The 13,670-nt window shown below is 42.7% G+C and overlaps 1 protein-coding gene across 1 annotated transcript in view; it reads right to left on the reverse strand.

The window, feature by feature from the left end:
- Window positions 1-9,346: 9,346 nt before the first annotated feature.
- LOC131694162 (protein Smaug) overlaps window positions 9,347-13,670 on the reverse strand; it is a 52,334-nt gene continuing 48,010 nt past the window's right edge. The window contains exon 6 of the mRNA XM_058982636.1: window positions 9,347-11,845. Within this exon, the coding sequence (XP_058838619.1) occupies window positions 11,020-11,845 (826 nt within the window). The 3' untranslated portion in view covers window positions 9,347-11,019. The remainder of the gene's footprint in view (window positions 11,846-13,670) is intronic.

Here is a 13,670-nt window from a genome sequence, read left to right on the forward strand (position 1 = left end):
TTCTCAACCCCCCCCCCCCTCCACTCTCTCACCAACCCACTCCCAGACCATTCTCACACCGGCACTTTCTTCATCCGTCCCGTATACCAAAATAAGTTGAGTGGTTTCCGACGCATCCTCCCCCTCCTACTATTTATCCCCTCCCCTCTTCCAACACCGCACATTTCAAAATATGTTAATATGAAAACAACAGTGAACTCACGCAGGTTAAGCTAATTAAGAATTGTAGGTATTCACCCTTATTCTTGTTTACGACGAATGCGAGATTCGTTCAAAAGCGATTCGAACGAATAGTAAGCGCATTTGATTTTGCTGTCGTAAACGGGAATACCAACCACTTTCGAACGAATCTCGCATTCGTCGTAAAGAAGAATGAGGGTGATTATTACTTGCTTCAAGCGTGTCAGCGCGGACATGTTCCTCATCAGGTTCGTGGCAGTCGTGCACTTATATAAACTTATTAGGTATAATGCGAATGTAATAGACATTTCCACAATGTTATATTGAACGCAACCTGCTATTACATTTTTGTTTGGATAAATGAGAAAGATACAATTGGACTACAACAGGTTTTTAAAATAAAGAGCCACAGTACTAAAGGAAGAGCAAAGAAGTAAAGAAAGTTTGGAAAAGCGTGAAATAGCTATAGGAGTAGCTTATAATTTTCCGACAACTTAACTCTTTGTCTTCTACCGCAGGAGTTGGGATGTTTTGCTTAGATGGGCTTAAGTTGTACAGTTGTTCGACAGCAGGTAGCCTTTTCCTTCGGAAGTGCTTCTATCGAGTTTAGCAAATTTATGTTAACTTTCAGTTTTAGATGCGTTTTGTTTAAAACCATAAGTTCGATATTTGGTGTTTCTCAGTGACCAAGCGCTCCAGTTGATATTTATGGATTCAAGGAACATATTTTTTGATAAGGTGCTAGGAGCTGTGTTTTTCCGGTCCACCAGGTGCGTAGAATGGTGATGTCTTCAGACACCATCCGTGAAGAGTTCTCCGCCTTGAACGATGTACAAATTACCAGACACTGGCAAACGACAATCCGGGCACAGCAGCATATGCTGCGGTGAGGTGAGGCTGTACTGTGAAGAGGGTCTGTTCATTAGCGACCCGTTGTAATGCAGGGAAAGCGCTTCTGTTACCATCACCGATTCGCCCGGAAAGTGTACAGGCCCTTTGAAAGCGCCAACCAAAGCGACGCTTTAAATAGTTGTCATCAGTACGGTTTGGCAGGAGGATGTTAGGTCGATCGTAGTGTCAAACAACAGGAAACAATATTGCGAGATTGCGAATTATTTACGTGTTGCTAGTGAACCGAAACCTAAAACTAGTGAACTATACTAAAACTAAACCTATACTACATTATATCTTAATTGCTTAAAGCTAAGCTAAACCTATAAGTAAGTGAAAAAATGAAATCTTAGTATCTAGAAACCTTAAACTAATAGTTACCTAACTAGGTGGGCGAACCACGTTGGATTGAAGACCAAGTGTCGATTGCCAAGAAGGCCACTATACATTGTATTTGCGTGAGTTGAAAACAGACAGTAGTATCGATTATATCAAGAATGAATTTATTATAATCTGATTGATTGTAATTACAGTTAATTTCACACACTCAGAGTTGGATTGCTGATCCTTAAAATTACTTGGGAGAAGAACACTAAATTGTAAGGTACACACATTAAAATCATAACCTTAAACTAATTTTGATGATTTCAGCTTGAGCTGACAAATAAATTGCTGCTAACAGAAAGTGATACTTCTTGTTTATCTCAACAAACTCAAGAATTTATTGGATTCTACGATCCTATACCGAGCAGTGTGATGGCAAACAACAACAGCAGCTGTGCCGTGTGCAATCGCCCTGATTGGGCTGAAAAGTTGGTTCAATGTGACAATTGTGATCATTGGTACCACTTCACCTGCGCTGGTGTCACCGATTCTATTCAACATCGCGATTGGACGTGCACAAGCTGCCTGCCATTAGTCGTGAGTAGTGAATCAGGGACTGTATCGTCGCGATGCTCAGCTATCGCCGCACTGGAGCTCCAAAGACTAGAGGAGGAGCAAGAAATCAAAAGAAAGCGGTTCTTGCAGGAGAAAGCCCTGGAGAAAAGGCGAATCTTAGAACAAGAAGCTGCCGATAGAAAGAAGCTGGAAGAGGAGGAAAATATGGAGAGAACCTTTCTTCAAGAGAAATATGAACTTAAGAAAGTTCAAATCGATACAAAAAGTGATGGCGGTAGTATTGTCAGTAGAGGAAGTAGGGGTCGGAACAGTGTTGAAAGGGTTGTTCAATGGATACAAAACGATGCAAAGGACGCTCTCAACAGTACAGCTAATAATGGTAAGGCACCATATCGGAACGATGCCCAGAAACTCGTGGCGCAACTTCGATACACTGTACCGAACTCCCCCAGTAAAAACTCCATGTCTGGAAGCCGGCAGTCAGAATTTACGCACCATGCCTCTACTCCCGAGCCACCGTCACCATTTATGTACGCACCTTCTGGAAGCAGCGAACGGTCCATCTCCCGACAGCATGGTGCTAGAATCAGAAAGGTATTGCCACCTGTGCTATCAGAGTACAAACAGGAGGGCAACACTTTGAGTCATGAGCAAGCCGGAGGAGAAATGTACGCTGGTAATCTATCGCCAACTCAGATTGCAGCACGGCGCGTAATGTCTCGCGGCCTACCAGAATTCAGTAGCAACCCAGAAGACTGGCCAGTGTTCCTAAGCCAATTCAATATTACGACGGAGTGCTGTGGGTTTAGTCACGCAGAAAATCTCGTTAGATTGCAACATTGTCTGAAAGGAATGGCCCTAGATTCCGTTCGTAGTCGCTTGCTTCTTCCAAGCTCCGTGCCGCAAGTGATGGAAACACTTAAAATGCTTTATGGCCGTCCTGCATTACTCATTAACTCTTTAATACAGCGGGTACGCAACACACCGGCCCCAAAAATCGAAAAACTACACACAGTAGTGGAGTTCGGAATGGAGCTGCAGAGTCTCTGTGACCACCTTATAGCAGCGAATCAGGAGGCTCATCTGACAAACCCGTCTCTTCTTCAAGAGCTAGAGGAGAAACTTCCAGCTCATTTGAAACTCCAGTGGGCTGTACATAAACAACCACTACACACCGTCACCTTGAAAACCTTTGCTGATTTCATGTCGCACTTGGTCTCCGCAGCTAGCCAAGTTACATCGCTTACTGACTGTAAGGCTGATCACCGTCGTTCAGAAAGGGACCCCAAGTCAAAACAGCAAAATAGTGGATTCCTTCATGCTCACTCCGAGGCGGATGAAGAGATGGTGACGAGTTCGCAGGCAGACAGCCCTGCGCGTAAATGTCTGGTATGTGAAGAAGTGAATCATCGCGTAAAAGATTGTGAACTGTTCAATAGCATGGATGTGGAGGAAAGATGGCGAAAAGTTAATAGCCACCGATTGTGTCGCACTTGTCTCAACCAGCACGGTAGAAGACGTTGTCGAATTACAATCCAATGTGGGATTGATGGATGTCAGTTCAAACACCACTGCCTCCTACATAGTAAACCTGAAAATGCAACAACTTCAGAAAGTCTTACTCACCGAGATCTAGCACCAAAGGCACTATTTCGAATCATTCCGGTAACAGTTCACGGAAAAATGGGTTCTGTTAACACGTTCGCCTTTCTGGACGATGGATCTTCATTGACACTCGTGGAACGGTCGCTAGCGGAACAATTGGGAGAAAATGGACCATCACGCGGACTTATTCTGAAATGGACAGGCAATGTAACTCGTTGTGAGTCAGGCTCTCAAGAAGTTTCGTTCGGTATCTCGGGACAAAATACAGGAAACCAATTCCAAGTAAAACGAGCCAGAACCGTGTCTGAACTAAATCTCCCCATTCAATCACTCAACCTTAATGAATTAATGGAGCAGTATCCACATTTGAAAGGCCTTCCAATACACGATTATAAGAGCGCTCAGCCGCGTATCCTCTTGGGTTTAGACCAATTAAAACTATCGTTGCCTTTGAAGTATCGAGAAGGACGTGAAGGAGACCCCGTGGCCGCCAAGACCCGCCTAGGTTGGTGCATTTATGGTGGAAGTTATGAGAACACCACAGTTGGAGTAACCTACCACATTCTGGATGCACCGGAGGAAAGCTTGCATGATATAGTGAAACAGTATTTCGGCCAAGAAGATGCAGGGGTGAAATTATCTCTAGCTTTGGAGCCAACCGACGAAAAGAGAGCAAGACAAATTCTCGAACATACAACAAAACGGGTGAATGGTCAATACGAAACAGGTCTCTTATGGCGATATGATCACTTCGAGCTACCAGACAGCTACCATATGGCATTACGTCGCCTAGAATGCTTGGAGCGAAGGATGCAACGAGATCCATTATTGAAAGACAATCTGCATAGGCAGATTAAAGAGTACCAATCGAAAGGTTACGCCCATCGTGCATCAGCAAGTGAACTGTCTAGGGCTGACCCTCGCAGGATATGGTATCTGCCGCTAGGAGCTGTGATAAACCCGAGGAAACCCGAAAAGATTCTATTGATTTGGGATGCCGCGGCAAGCGTATGCGGCATATCGCTAAACTCGGTCCTTCTGAAAGGCCCCGATCAACTATGCTCTGTACCAGGTGCCTTGTTTCGTTTTCGTCAACGACCCATAGCAGTGAGCGGAGACATCCGTGAAATGTTTCACCAAATACGTATTCGTTCGGAGGATTGTCAATCCCAGCGGTTTCTTTGGCGCGATGATCCAAACCGTAAGCCGGATATTTTTCTGATGGATGTGGCCACCTTCGGGGCCACATGTTCACCGTGTTCTGCACAGTACGTCAAGAACCGAAATGCAAAGGAATTTGCTGATAAGTGGCCTAGGGCTGCCGAAGCAATTATCGAAGGACACTATGTCGACGATTACTTGGATAGCTTCGATTCCATTGACGAGGCCAAGCTTATCACGACAGAAGTAACGATGATCCACCAGAAAGGCGGATTTGAAATCCGCAATTGGCTGTCCAATGCACCCGAAGTGTTGAATCACCTCAAAGAGCCTTCAAAAACAGTTGTCAAAAATTTGGATCTTGACAAAGGCGATAACAAAGAACGAGTGCTAGGCATGTTGTGGTTAACTGAAGCAGATTCACTCGGGTTTTCGACACAGATGCGAGAAGACATAGCGAAAATAATCGCAGAAGAACAGCGACCGACAAAACGACAAGTCTTAAAGTGCGTCATGAGTTTATTCGACCCCTTAGGCATATTGGCACTATTCTCTGTTCATGGTAAGATTTTGATCCAGCGAATATGGCGCTCAGGAATATCGTGGGACGACGAAATAGAGGATGGAGAGTACGAGTTATGGAGGAAATGGATAGGATTTCTCCCTTCCTTGGTTGACATTCAAATTCCTAGATGCTATATGATGAATTTCAACCCATCAGCCGAGCTCTCTACCCAACTACACATATTTGTAGACGCGAGTGAAGAGGCAAGTAGCTCTGTAGCTTACCTACGTTTCGTTTTGCCGGAAAACACAATCTCATGTGCCATTGTATCAGCTAAAACGAAGGTAGCTCCGCTCAAACCGCTGTCGATACCTCGCCTGGAGCTGCAAGCCGCTATACTGGGTGCTCGATTAGCTCGCTTCATAGAGGAGAACCACAACATAAAGATTGACGAAAAGATTTTCTGGTCAGACTCAAGAATCGTTCTGGCGTGGATTAGATCTGACAGCAGACGATACAGCCAGTACGTTTCATGTCGGATAGGAGAAATTCTCACTCTAACCGAAGTAGACGAATGGAAGTGGGTACCTACTAAAATAAATATTGCAGACAAAGCTACGAAGTGGGGTTATAGCCCAGGCTTCAACTGGAAGCAATGGTTTACTGGACCTGAATTTCTGTATCTTCACGAACGCATGTGGCCGGAACAGCCAAATCTTAAGAAAATGCGCACAGAAGAAAAGCTTAGACCTTGCTACATTCATTTAGTTATACAAGAACGTCCCATTATACAGTTTGAACGGTTTTCCCGCTGGAAAAAGCTGCTGCGAACAGTTGCATATGTATACCGGTTTCTCTCCAACGCAAAGGTGGCTCGACAGTCGCGCTCCACAGGATGCCTTACGCAAGACGAAATAATTGATGCGGAAAACTCTATTTTGCGTTTATGCCAACTAGAAAGCTATCCTGATGAATGTGCCATCCTGAAGACAAAGCGAGGACAGGGTACTCTTAGTAAGAGCAGTCAGCTATACGGTCAAAATCCTATATTGGATGAACATGGTGTTATCCGGCGAAATGGGCGAATTCCAATGGAAGTGAATGTTGGGTTCGGTGTGAAATATCCCATCCTTCTTCCCAAGCAACACCGAGTCACCCAATTGTTGCTGGACGATTATCACCGAACATATCAGCACGCCAACAACGAAACAGTTGTGAACGAGGTAAGGCAAAATTTCTATATTCCTCATCTTCGAACCACTATAAGAAAAATAGCCCGACAATGTCAGAGATGCAAAATACAAAAATCCCAACCAATAACCCCAATGATGGCACCATTACCAACTGCGCGATTATCCGCATTCGTTCGGCCATTCTCCTACATTGGCTTGGACTTTTTTGGACCTATATTGATTAAATCAGGGAGAAGTGACGTGAAGAGGTGGGTGGCATTGTTCACTTGCCTTACAATAAGAGCAGTGCATTTAGAAGTCGCACACAGCCTGAGCGCAGAAAGCTGCATTATGTGTTTCCGAAGATTCGTCGCACGACGTGGAGCACCTTTGCAGGTGTACTCAGACAATGGAACCAACTTCGTGGGTGCTGAGCGAATATTGCAGGAGCAAATTCATCGCGGGCTGGCTGAAACATTCACCAACGAGCATACCAAATGGGTTTTCAATCCACCATCAGCTCCCCACATGGGTGGTGCATGGGAGCGAATGGTATACTCAATCAAGACGGCAATGTTCAGTATAGACAGTGGAAGAAAGTTACACGATGAGGCGTTCCTAACGCTGTTGGCAGAAGCCGAGAGTATCGTGAACTGCAGACCTTTAACATACCTTCCCTTGGAGTCAGCGGAGCAGGAGGCTTTAACTCCTAACCATTTCTTACTGGGAAGCTCAATTGGAGTTAAACAACCGGCCGCAATCCCAACGGATTCCCGATTGGCCCTTCGATCTAGCTGGAACCAGATTCGCCACCAGTCAGATCTGTTCTGGAATCGGTGGCTTCGCGAATACCTTCCAACTATATGTAGACGAACAAAATGGTTTGAGGACACGCGAGCAGTCGAAGTGGGAGATCTGGTATTCATCGCAGATGGGAAAAAACGGAATAATTGGATACGTGGAAAGGTGGTAGAACTTAGGCGAAGTACAGATGAGAGAGTTCGTAAGGCACTGATCCAGACTACGACAGGCATTCTAGTGCGTCCTGTGTGCAAGCTGGCGATCTCAGATGTTCAAGAAAATGGTAAAACCAAGGGGTGAGTCGCTTAGAACAATGTGCCATACACACTGTATCACCTACCATAACACGATATAAGATTACGATTCACAGTAATACACAATCATTTCACTCGTTACCACAATGTGTGGCACAATGAGGCACACTTTTGACAACTCAAAAACTGTCAACAAAGTGTAGTTGAATAATCATAGCAACCATTGCTTTTGTTTTACTGAACACCATGGCACAGTGTGGCACATCGTGGCACATTGCGGCACATGCTACCACGCTGTTTGTTTGTGAGCACAATTCGTTTTGTGCTAAGCGACTCACCCCTTGGGTAAAACTGCTTCCAATACGCAGAGTTACGGGGGCCGGGATGTTACCATCACCGATTCGCCAGGAAAGTGTACAGGCCCTTTGAAAGCGCCAACCAAAGCGACGCTTTAAATAGTTGTCATCAGTACGGTTTGGCAGGAGGATGTTAGGTCGATCGTAGTGTCAAACAACAGGAAACAAAATTGCGAGATTGCGAATTATTTACGTGTTGCTAGTGAACCGAAACCTAAAACTAGTGAACTATACTAAAACTAAACCTATACTACATTATATCTTAATTGCTAAAAGCTAAGCTAAACCTATAAGTAAGTGAAAAAATGAAATCTTAGTATCTAGAAACCTTAAACTAATAGTTACCTAACTAGGTGGGCGAACCACGTTGGATTGAAGACCAAGTGTCGATTGCCAAGAAGGCCACTATACATTGTATTTGCGTGAGTTGAAAACAGACAGTAGTATCGATTATATCAAGAATGAATTTATTATAATCTGATTGATTGTAATTACAGTTAATTTCACACACTCAGAGTTGGATTGCTGATCCTTAAAATTACTTGGGAGAAGAACACTAAATTGTAAGGTACACACATTAAAATCATAACCTTAAACTAATTTTGATGATTTCAGCTTGAGCTGACAAATAAATTGCTGCTAACAGAAAGTGATACTTCTTGTTTATCTCAACAGCTTCTTTATATACCATAGCGTTTCGATGACAACCTGGCTGATTGTCCGTCATCACTTTTTCCGAATGACAATGAACTCCGTTCGTTTCTTACAGATGCGGTTGGATGCCCACCGTAATTCTCACATTTTGTCTGCCTTATTCTGAATTACGACGGATCAAATTTTCGAACGAATGTGGTTTGATAGACGTATGCTTCCGTTTGGTTTTGCTGTCGTTATTGAGAATGCAATTCACGGGCCCTATTCTCACAATCACGTCACCTAGTGGCTAGAACAAAATTTACTCTAGTCACTAGGTGACGTGACTGTGAGAATAGGGCCCCACATTCGTTCGAAAAAGTGATCCGTCGTTATGCAGAATAAGGTTGTATATCACCGTCATCACCTAAACCCTTTCTCGGCCATTTTTTTCTACCGTACACCAAAACATAGCACTAGCTGTGGGAAAAAGGCCCGATTGTAGGAAGCTCCGATTCAACTAACCTAGCCCGCAGAGGAAAAATTTCAATGGCTCTCTACTAGACTTCAAGTGACTTCAAACTTTAATGTAGGGCTCTCTTCCCACAGTCACGTCACATAGTGACTAAAAGAAAAAAAATCCTTCTAGTCACTAGGTAACGTGACTGTGAGAATAGGCCAGAAATATATTTTAGCTTTATTTTTATTTTCGAACTATGAATCGTTTGAGATATATGATCCCATAAATCCCCTTAAAATGCCTTGTTTTAGAGAATATACACCAATAAAAAAGTTTTGCTGTGAATTGAATCCCATGGTGAGTGTTTCCCTCACGGTAGACGAGCTCCTTTCAGTAATTTCGGACAACATGCAGGGAAACTACCAAACTTATTCGGTTCAAAAATAAATATTTTCCGTTACTAGATTTGTTTTATTCCATTTCTCATAATAAAAACTGCACTACATAAAACTGGTTGATTTTTCTCGCTTGTTCGGCATGCCTTTCTTCCACTATAGTATAATTAGTTGTAAGCAAGTACACAATTCCGTGTAAACACTACTGACTCTACACCAATTCGCCCTATAATGACAGTTGGGGGAAGCTTGTTTGCCCCCTTCTGTACCGGCCCAGTCCGCGTTTAGTACGACAGAGATCGGCGCTCCCAGCGAACGGAGTACTTACAACTATAGAATATGCATTCATCTCAGCGCGGGAAGCTTCGAGAAAATTAAACGGAACAAAATATAGTTTACTTTCTATTAAATATATAACAACGCCGGTTATTTTTCCACAATTTCTCCTTCTACTTATACCTTCCTGAAGACATATTCTGCTTGATTGATCTACAATTAAACAATGGAACATATCTTCGCCTGTGTGGTAGGGATTTGATTTTATTTAACTTTCGTTTTTTGGACTCAATTGTTAAAAGTCGTGTTTTTTTTTTTCAGAGAAACCGAAAGACATTTTTGTTTCGTTTTATTTACACAACATACAGAGCTCACGAGACAATAAATAATCTACTAAGAAAATATATTTCTTTGCAGCGGTTTGAGGTCCGCCCAAAAATGGTTCCGGTTTTTTTGTTGTAACAATTAAAGTGACACATCAATAAGATCTATATGATTAGTACAGGTGCGAATTGTTGTTCTGGCTGACAATCGCTCGAATAAATAATTGATTCCATTTGCGGCAGGTGTATTGATCACTCAATCATAAAAATAGTACATGATACTCTTTGAAAAACAAAATCACAATCACATTTTCGTTTCGTTTTGCAGTAGGGTTTTTTTTCTGCACCTGGCTTCGATTTGGGTCTCCGATTTCGCACTATACCGTTTCAAATAAATGTTGCTCTCGCGTTCCGTTTCGATAAAATGGGACATATAGCTGTTTTGATTTTATTTCGTTCAATAAAGAGAGAAATACGTCTACTTGTGTATAAATAGTAAAATTTCATGAAATTTTGTTAGGACAAAAACTAATATAAAAAATTATGTAATAACAAAAATACTACCACTTTCAAATACCCGCTTTTTCTGAAGGAGATTTTCCTACATTCTCTCTGTTATTACATTCCCTTACCTTCATTTCAAATTACCAACTGCAGCTTGTCTAGCTAGAGTCAAAGTGTTAAAAAAAAAACTATCAAAGTTGTCTCTAGGGAATTGTTTAACCACATTTTTGCTTTTCAATTGTTTTCTGAGAGTGCTAAATAGATATATAGTTAATCGAAATAGATTTTCTTGTCTGCTTTCTTTCTTTTTTAAGCTTAATAATTTTAAGAGCGTCAAGAATTGAAAACTACCGGTTTTGTCGTCGATGTTCTGCACACCCTCCCATCATACAAACCAATGCTGCAGCAGCCCGTCGTTAGCTTGTCTAATGGATCAATCTTTCCCTCGCCTGGAGTGAATTGTATTATCATTTTCAAACACTGGCAGCTGCCGAAGAGACCAACATGAACGAGGGCGCGCATTGTCTCGAGCGATTCCGCTAAACTAAACAACGTACTAACAACTGCTACTCTACCACTACTCCTCACCTCCACGGCATAGATTCAGTTGATTGCTTGCTCGGTCATTTGCAGACAGAGAAACTCCAGCCGACTGTTGATGTCTCCGATGCTGTTGTTCTGGCTCTTACTGCCGAGTAGATCCGTTGTGCTAGGACCGGACGATTGTTTCTGCTGCGCAGTGCCCTTCGTCGAACCGGACTCGGTTGATGGGTTGGATTTGACCTTTCCACCAGCGGCCGCCACCGGTGGACCACCACCCATTGTGGTCAGATAGATCGACGGCAGTAGAGGGGATTGCTGGGGCTGTTGGCTCTGCTGCAATTGCTGCAAAAACTGCTGCTGATGCTGGTGAGCGGAAATGTTGTTCAACGAGTGTCGATGATACATGAAGTTGCCATGAGGAACGTGCGTTTGTTGTGAAAGTTGTACCTGCTGCTGTTGTAGTTGTTGCTTCGGTTGTTGTTGTTGTTGCGATGGTTGCGGCTGGTGTTGTTGACCCTGAATTTGGCTTTGACCCTGTTGGGAATGGTGTTTGATGTTGCTTCCGGTACCGATGGTTGCACCACCACTACCACCTCCACTACTGGATAAGTTAGAAGCAAAGTTCGGATAGGACGAACTCTTGTTGTAGTTGTTGTTGTGACCAGTACCAGCGTTCGCATTGTGACCATGACCATACTGATACTGGTGTGGAATTGCTTGAAGATGACTGTGAGAAGAGGAAGTGTTTTGCTGCTGCTGCTGCTGTTGAGATGGTTGCGATTGCTGCTGCATCGGAGAAGTGAAATACTGCAATGAACTTTTCCGATGGGGCGTTTTCTGCAGATCACTAGCGTTGTTTGATTTGTGTTTGTTTGTGGCGCTCCACCTAGCGAGTAGAGAAAAATGTAAAGGTTTGTTAGATTGAGTTGATTTCGATAGCTGATATTTCTTGGTAGGGGAATCGCAAATGTTGTATAAACTAAAACCTACTTTTCCACTACTGCACAGTTTATCTCGAAAGAAGATTTAGCAGGAATTCTACTTATACTGTATGACTCAACTGTAAACTGTCATTCTATACATGATTCCCAATGTTAGGTATAGAATTCTTTAGACATTCTGAACAATTAATCTTAGTACTTTCCTATAGTAAAGTTATTTCTCGATATCGAGAGTTCGTTTTCTGCTCGTCAGTTACTGGCACCAACTTGGGGGCCAGTTAGACGATAAATCCAAACTTACACCATTGCACAGTGGTCCAGAATACAAATTTAGCAGGAATTTTGAGATATTACTAAAACTAAACAACTTAGCCTTATTAAGTCTTTGGAGAAGTTTTCGTAGTTTATGAACCCCCTCTTTTGTTAAAACAACAGTTAGGGTGGTTCTAATGTTACCAAGATCAAAAAATTAACTTTTTAATCATTCTAGCTAGAGCCAAACGACCTTCAGCGATGTTGCAGAACAACAAATTTTGGAAAAGTTTGCCGAAGAAATGTAAGCTCTATTTGTCATACTTTTTATTTTACAACAAATTTAAAGTTGGAGCTTAGGGTGTTTCTTAGAAATACAGGTTTTTTTTCAAATAACTTTTGCTGTATTCATTTAAAACTGAAATAGTCTTCGGACAACTTTAAGATTGTTTCGAGGCGAATAATTTGTTTCATGGCACCATATATCTAACTATTTCCGTTGAAAAGTTATGAGCACTTTTTCGCCAAAAATAGGATTTTTTGGAATAACAATATCACTTATTTAGGGCAAACAAAAGACAATTCTTTTTGAACTATAAATAAGGTCATGATTAGAGTAATAATTTTTTTAGAGTTGTCCTGCTGGAGCTGTAGAGCTAGGTTCTCGGAAGGGCACCCCGTTAGAATCACATACTACAATTTGCAGACGAGACAGACAATGTCGCCCACTAAAACACTGCATTAGGCCAATTGTAGCGGGCCGTGATCGCGTGTATCATCGCGAAGAGCTCGAGCATTTGTACGTTAACGTGTTCGATCGCGTGTGGGTTTGTATGTCGCGTGTTCTAACGTGTATGTAACTTCGCGTGCATGAATTCCATTCTATAACTGTGTGTCTTTCGCATATTCGCGTGTGTTCTTGGATAATCGCGCGCGGGCCGTGAATCTAATACTTTATTTTTTGGTGTACTGCTAAGATGCTAAAAGTGTGTGAGATCCTCCATATCACTAGAGTGCCCGGTGACGTCGCCATGGAACGCGTTGTCTAGTGGATATGTGCTCTATTTTTTGATTGGTCCCACTGAATGTATGGACCTAAGTTTTTAGGACAAAAAGTAATGGTTTCCGGACGTGACCGATTCATGAGTGCGCGAAAACGGACGTTTGTAGTTTCGTGTTTGAGACAGCGTTTGAAACTTTGTGAGTGCTAAAACGTTCTTCTTATTACCGGGATGTTACTAAGTTTGCGCGATCGCGAACGTAGGTGTGCGTTGTTAATCGCGTAGGGCTTAAGCGTTCGTATGCCAACGTGTTTGTCACGTGTGCTCGCGTTTATGTGACTTCGCGTATACAAGACAGGATTTTGTAACCGTGTGGCATTTCCTATACATGCGTGCGTTCTTGGATGGTCACGCGGACCTTCATTCTGATAGTTAGTTATTGGTGTACAATTCACATTCTGACAGGGAGTAGGTTACCCCATATCACTAGAGTCCTCGGTCATGTAGCCATGTAACG

The sequence above is a fragment of the Topomyia yanbarensis genome, chromosome 3, assembly GCF_030247195.1.
Source record: "Topomyia yanbarensis strain Yona2022 chromosome 3, ASM3024719v1, whole genome shotgun sequence".
NCBI lineage: Eukaryota > Metazoa > Arthropoda > Insecta > Diptera > Culicidae > Topomyia > Topomyia yanbarensis.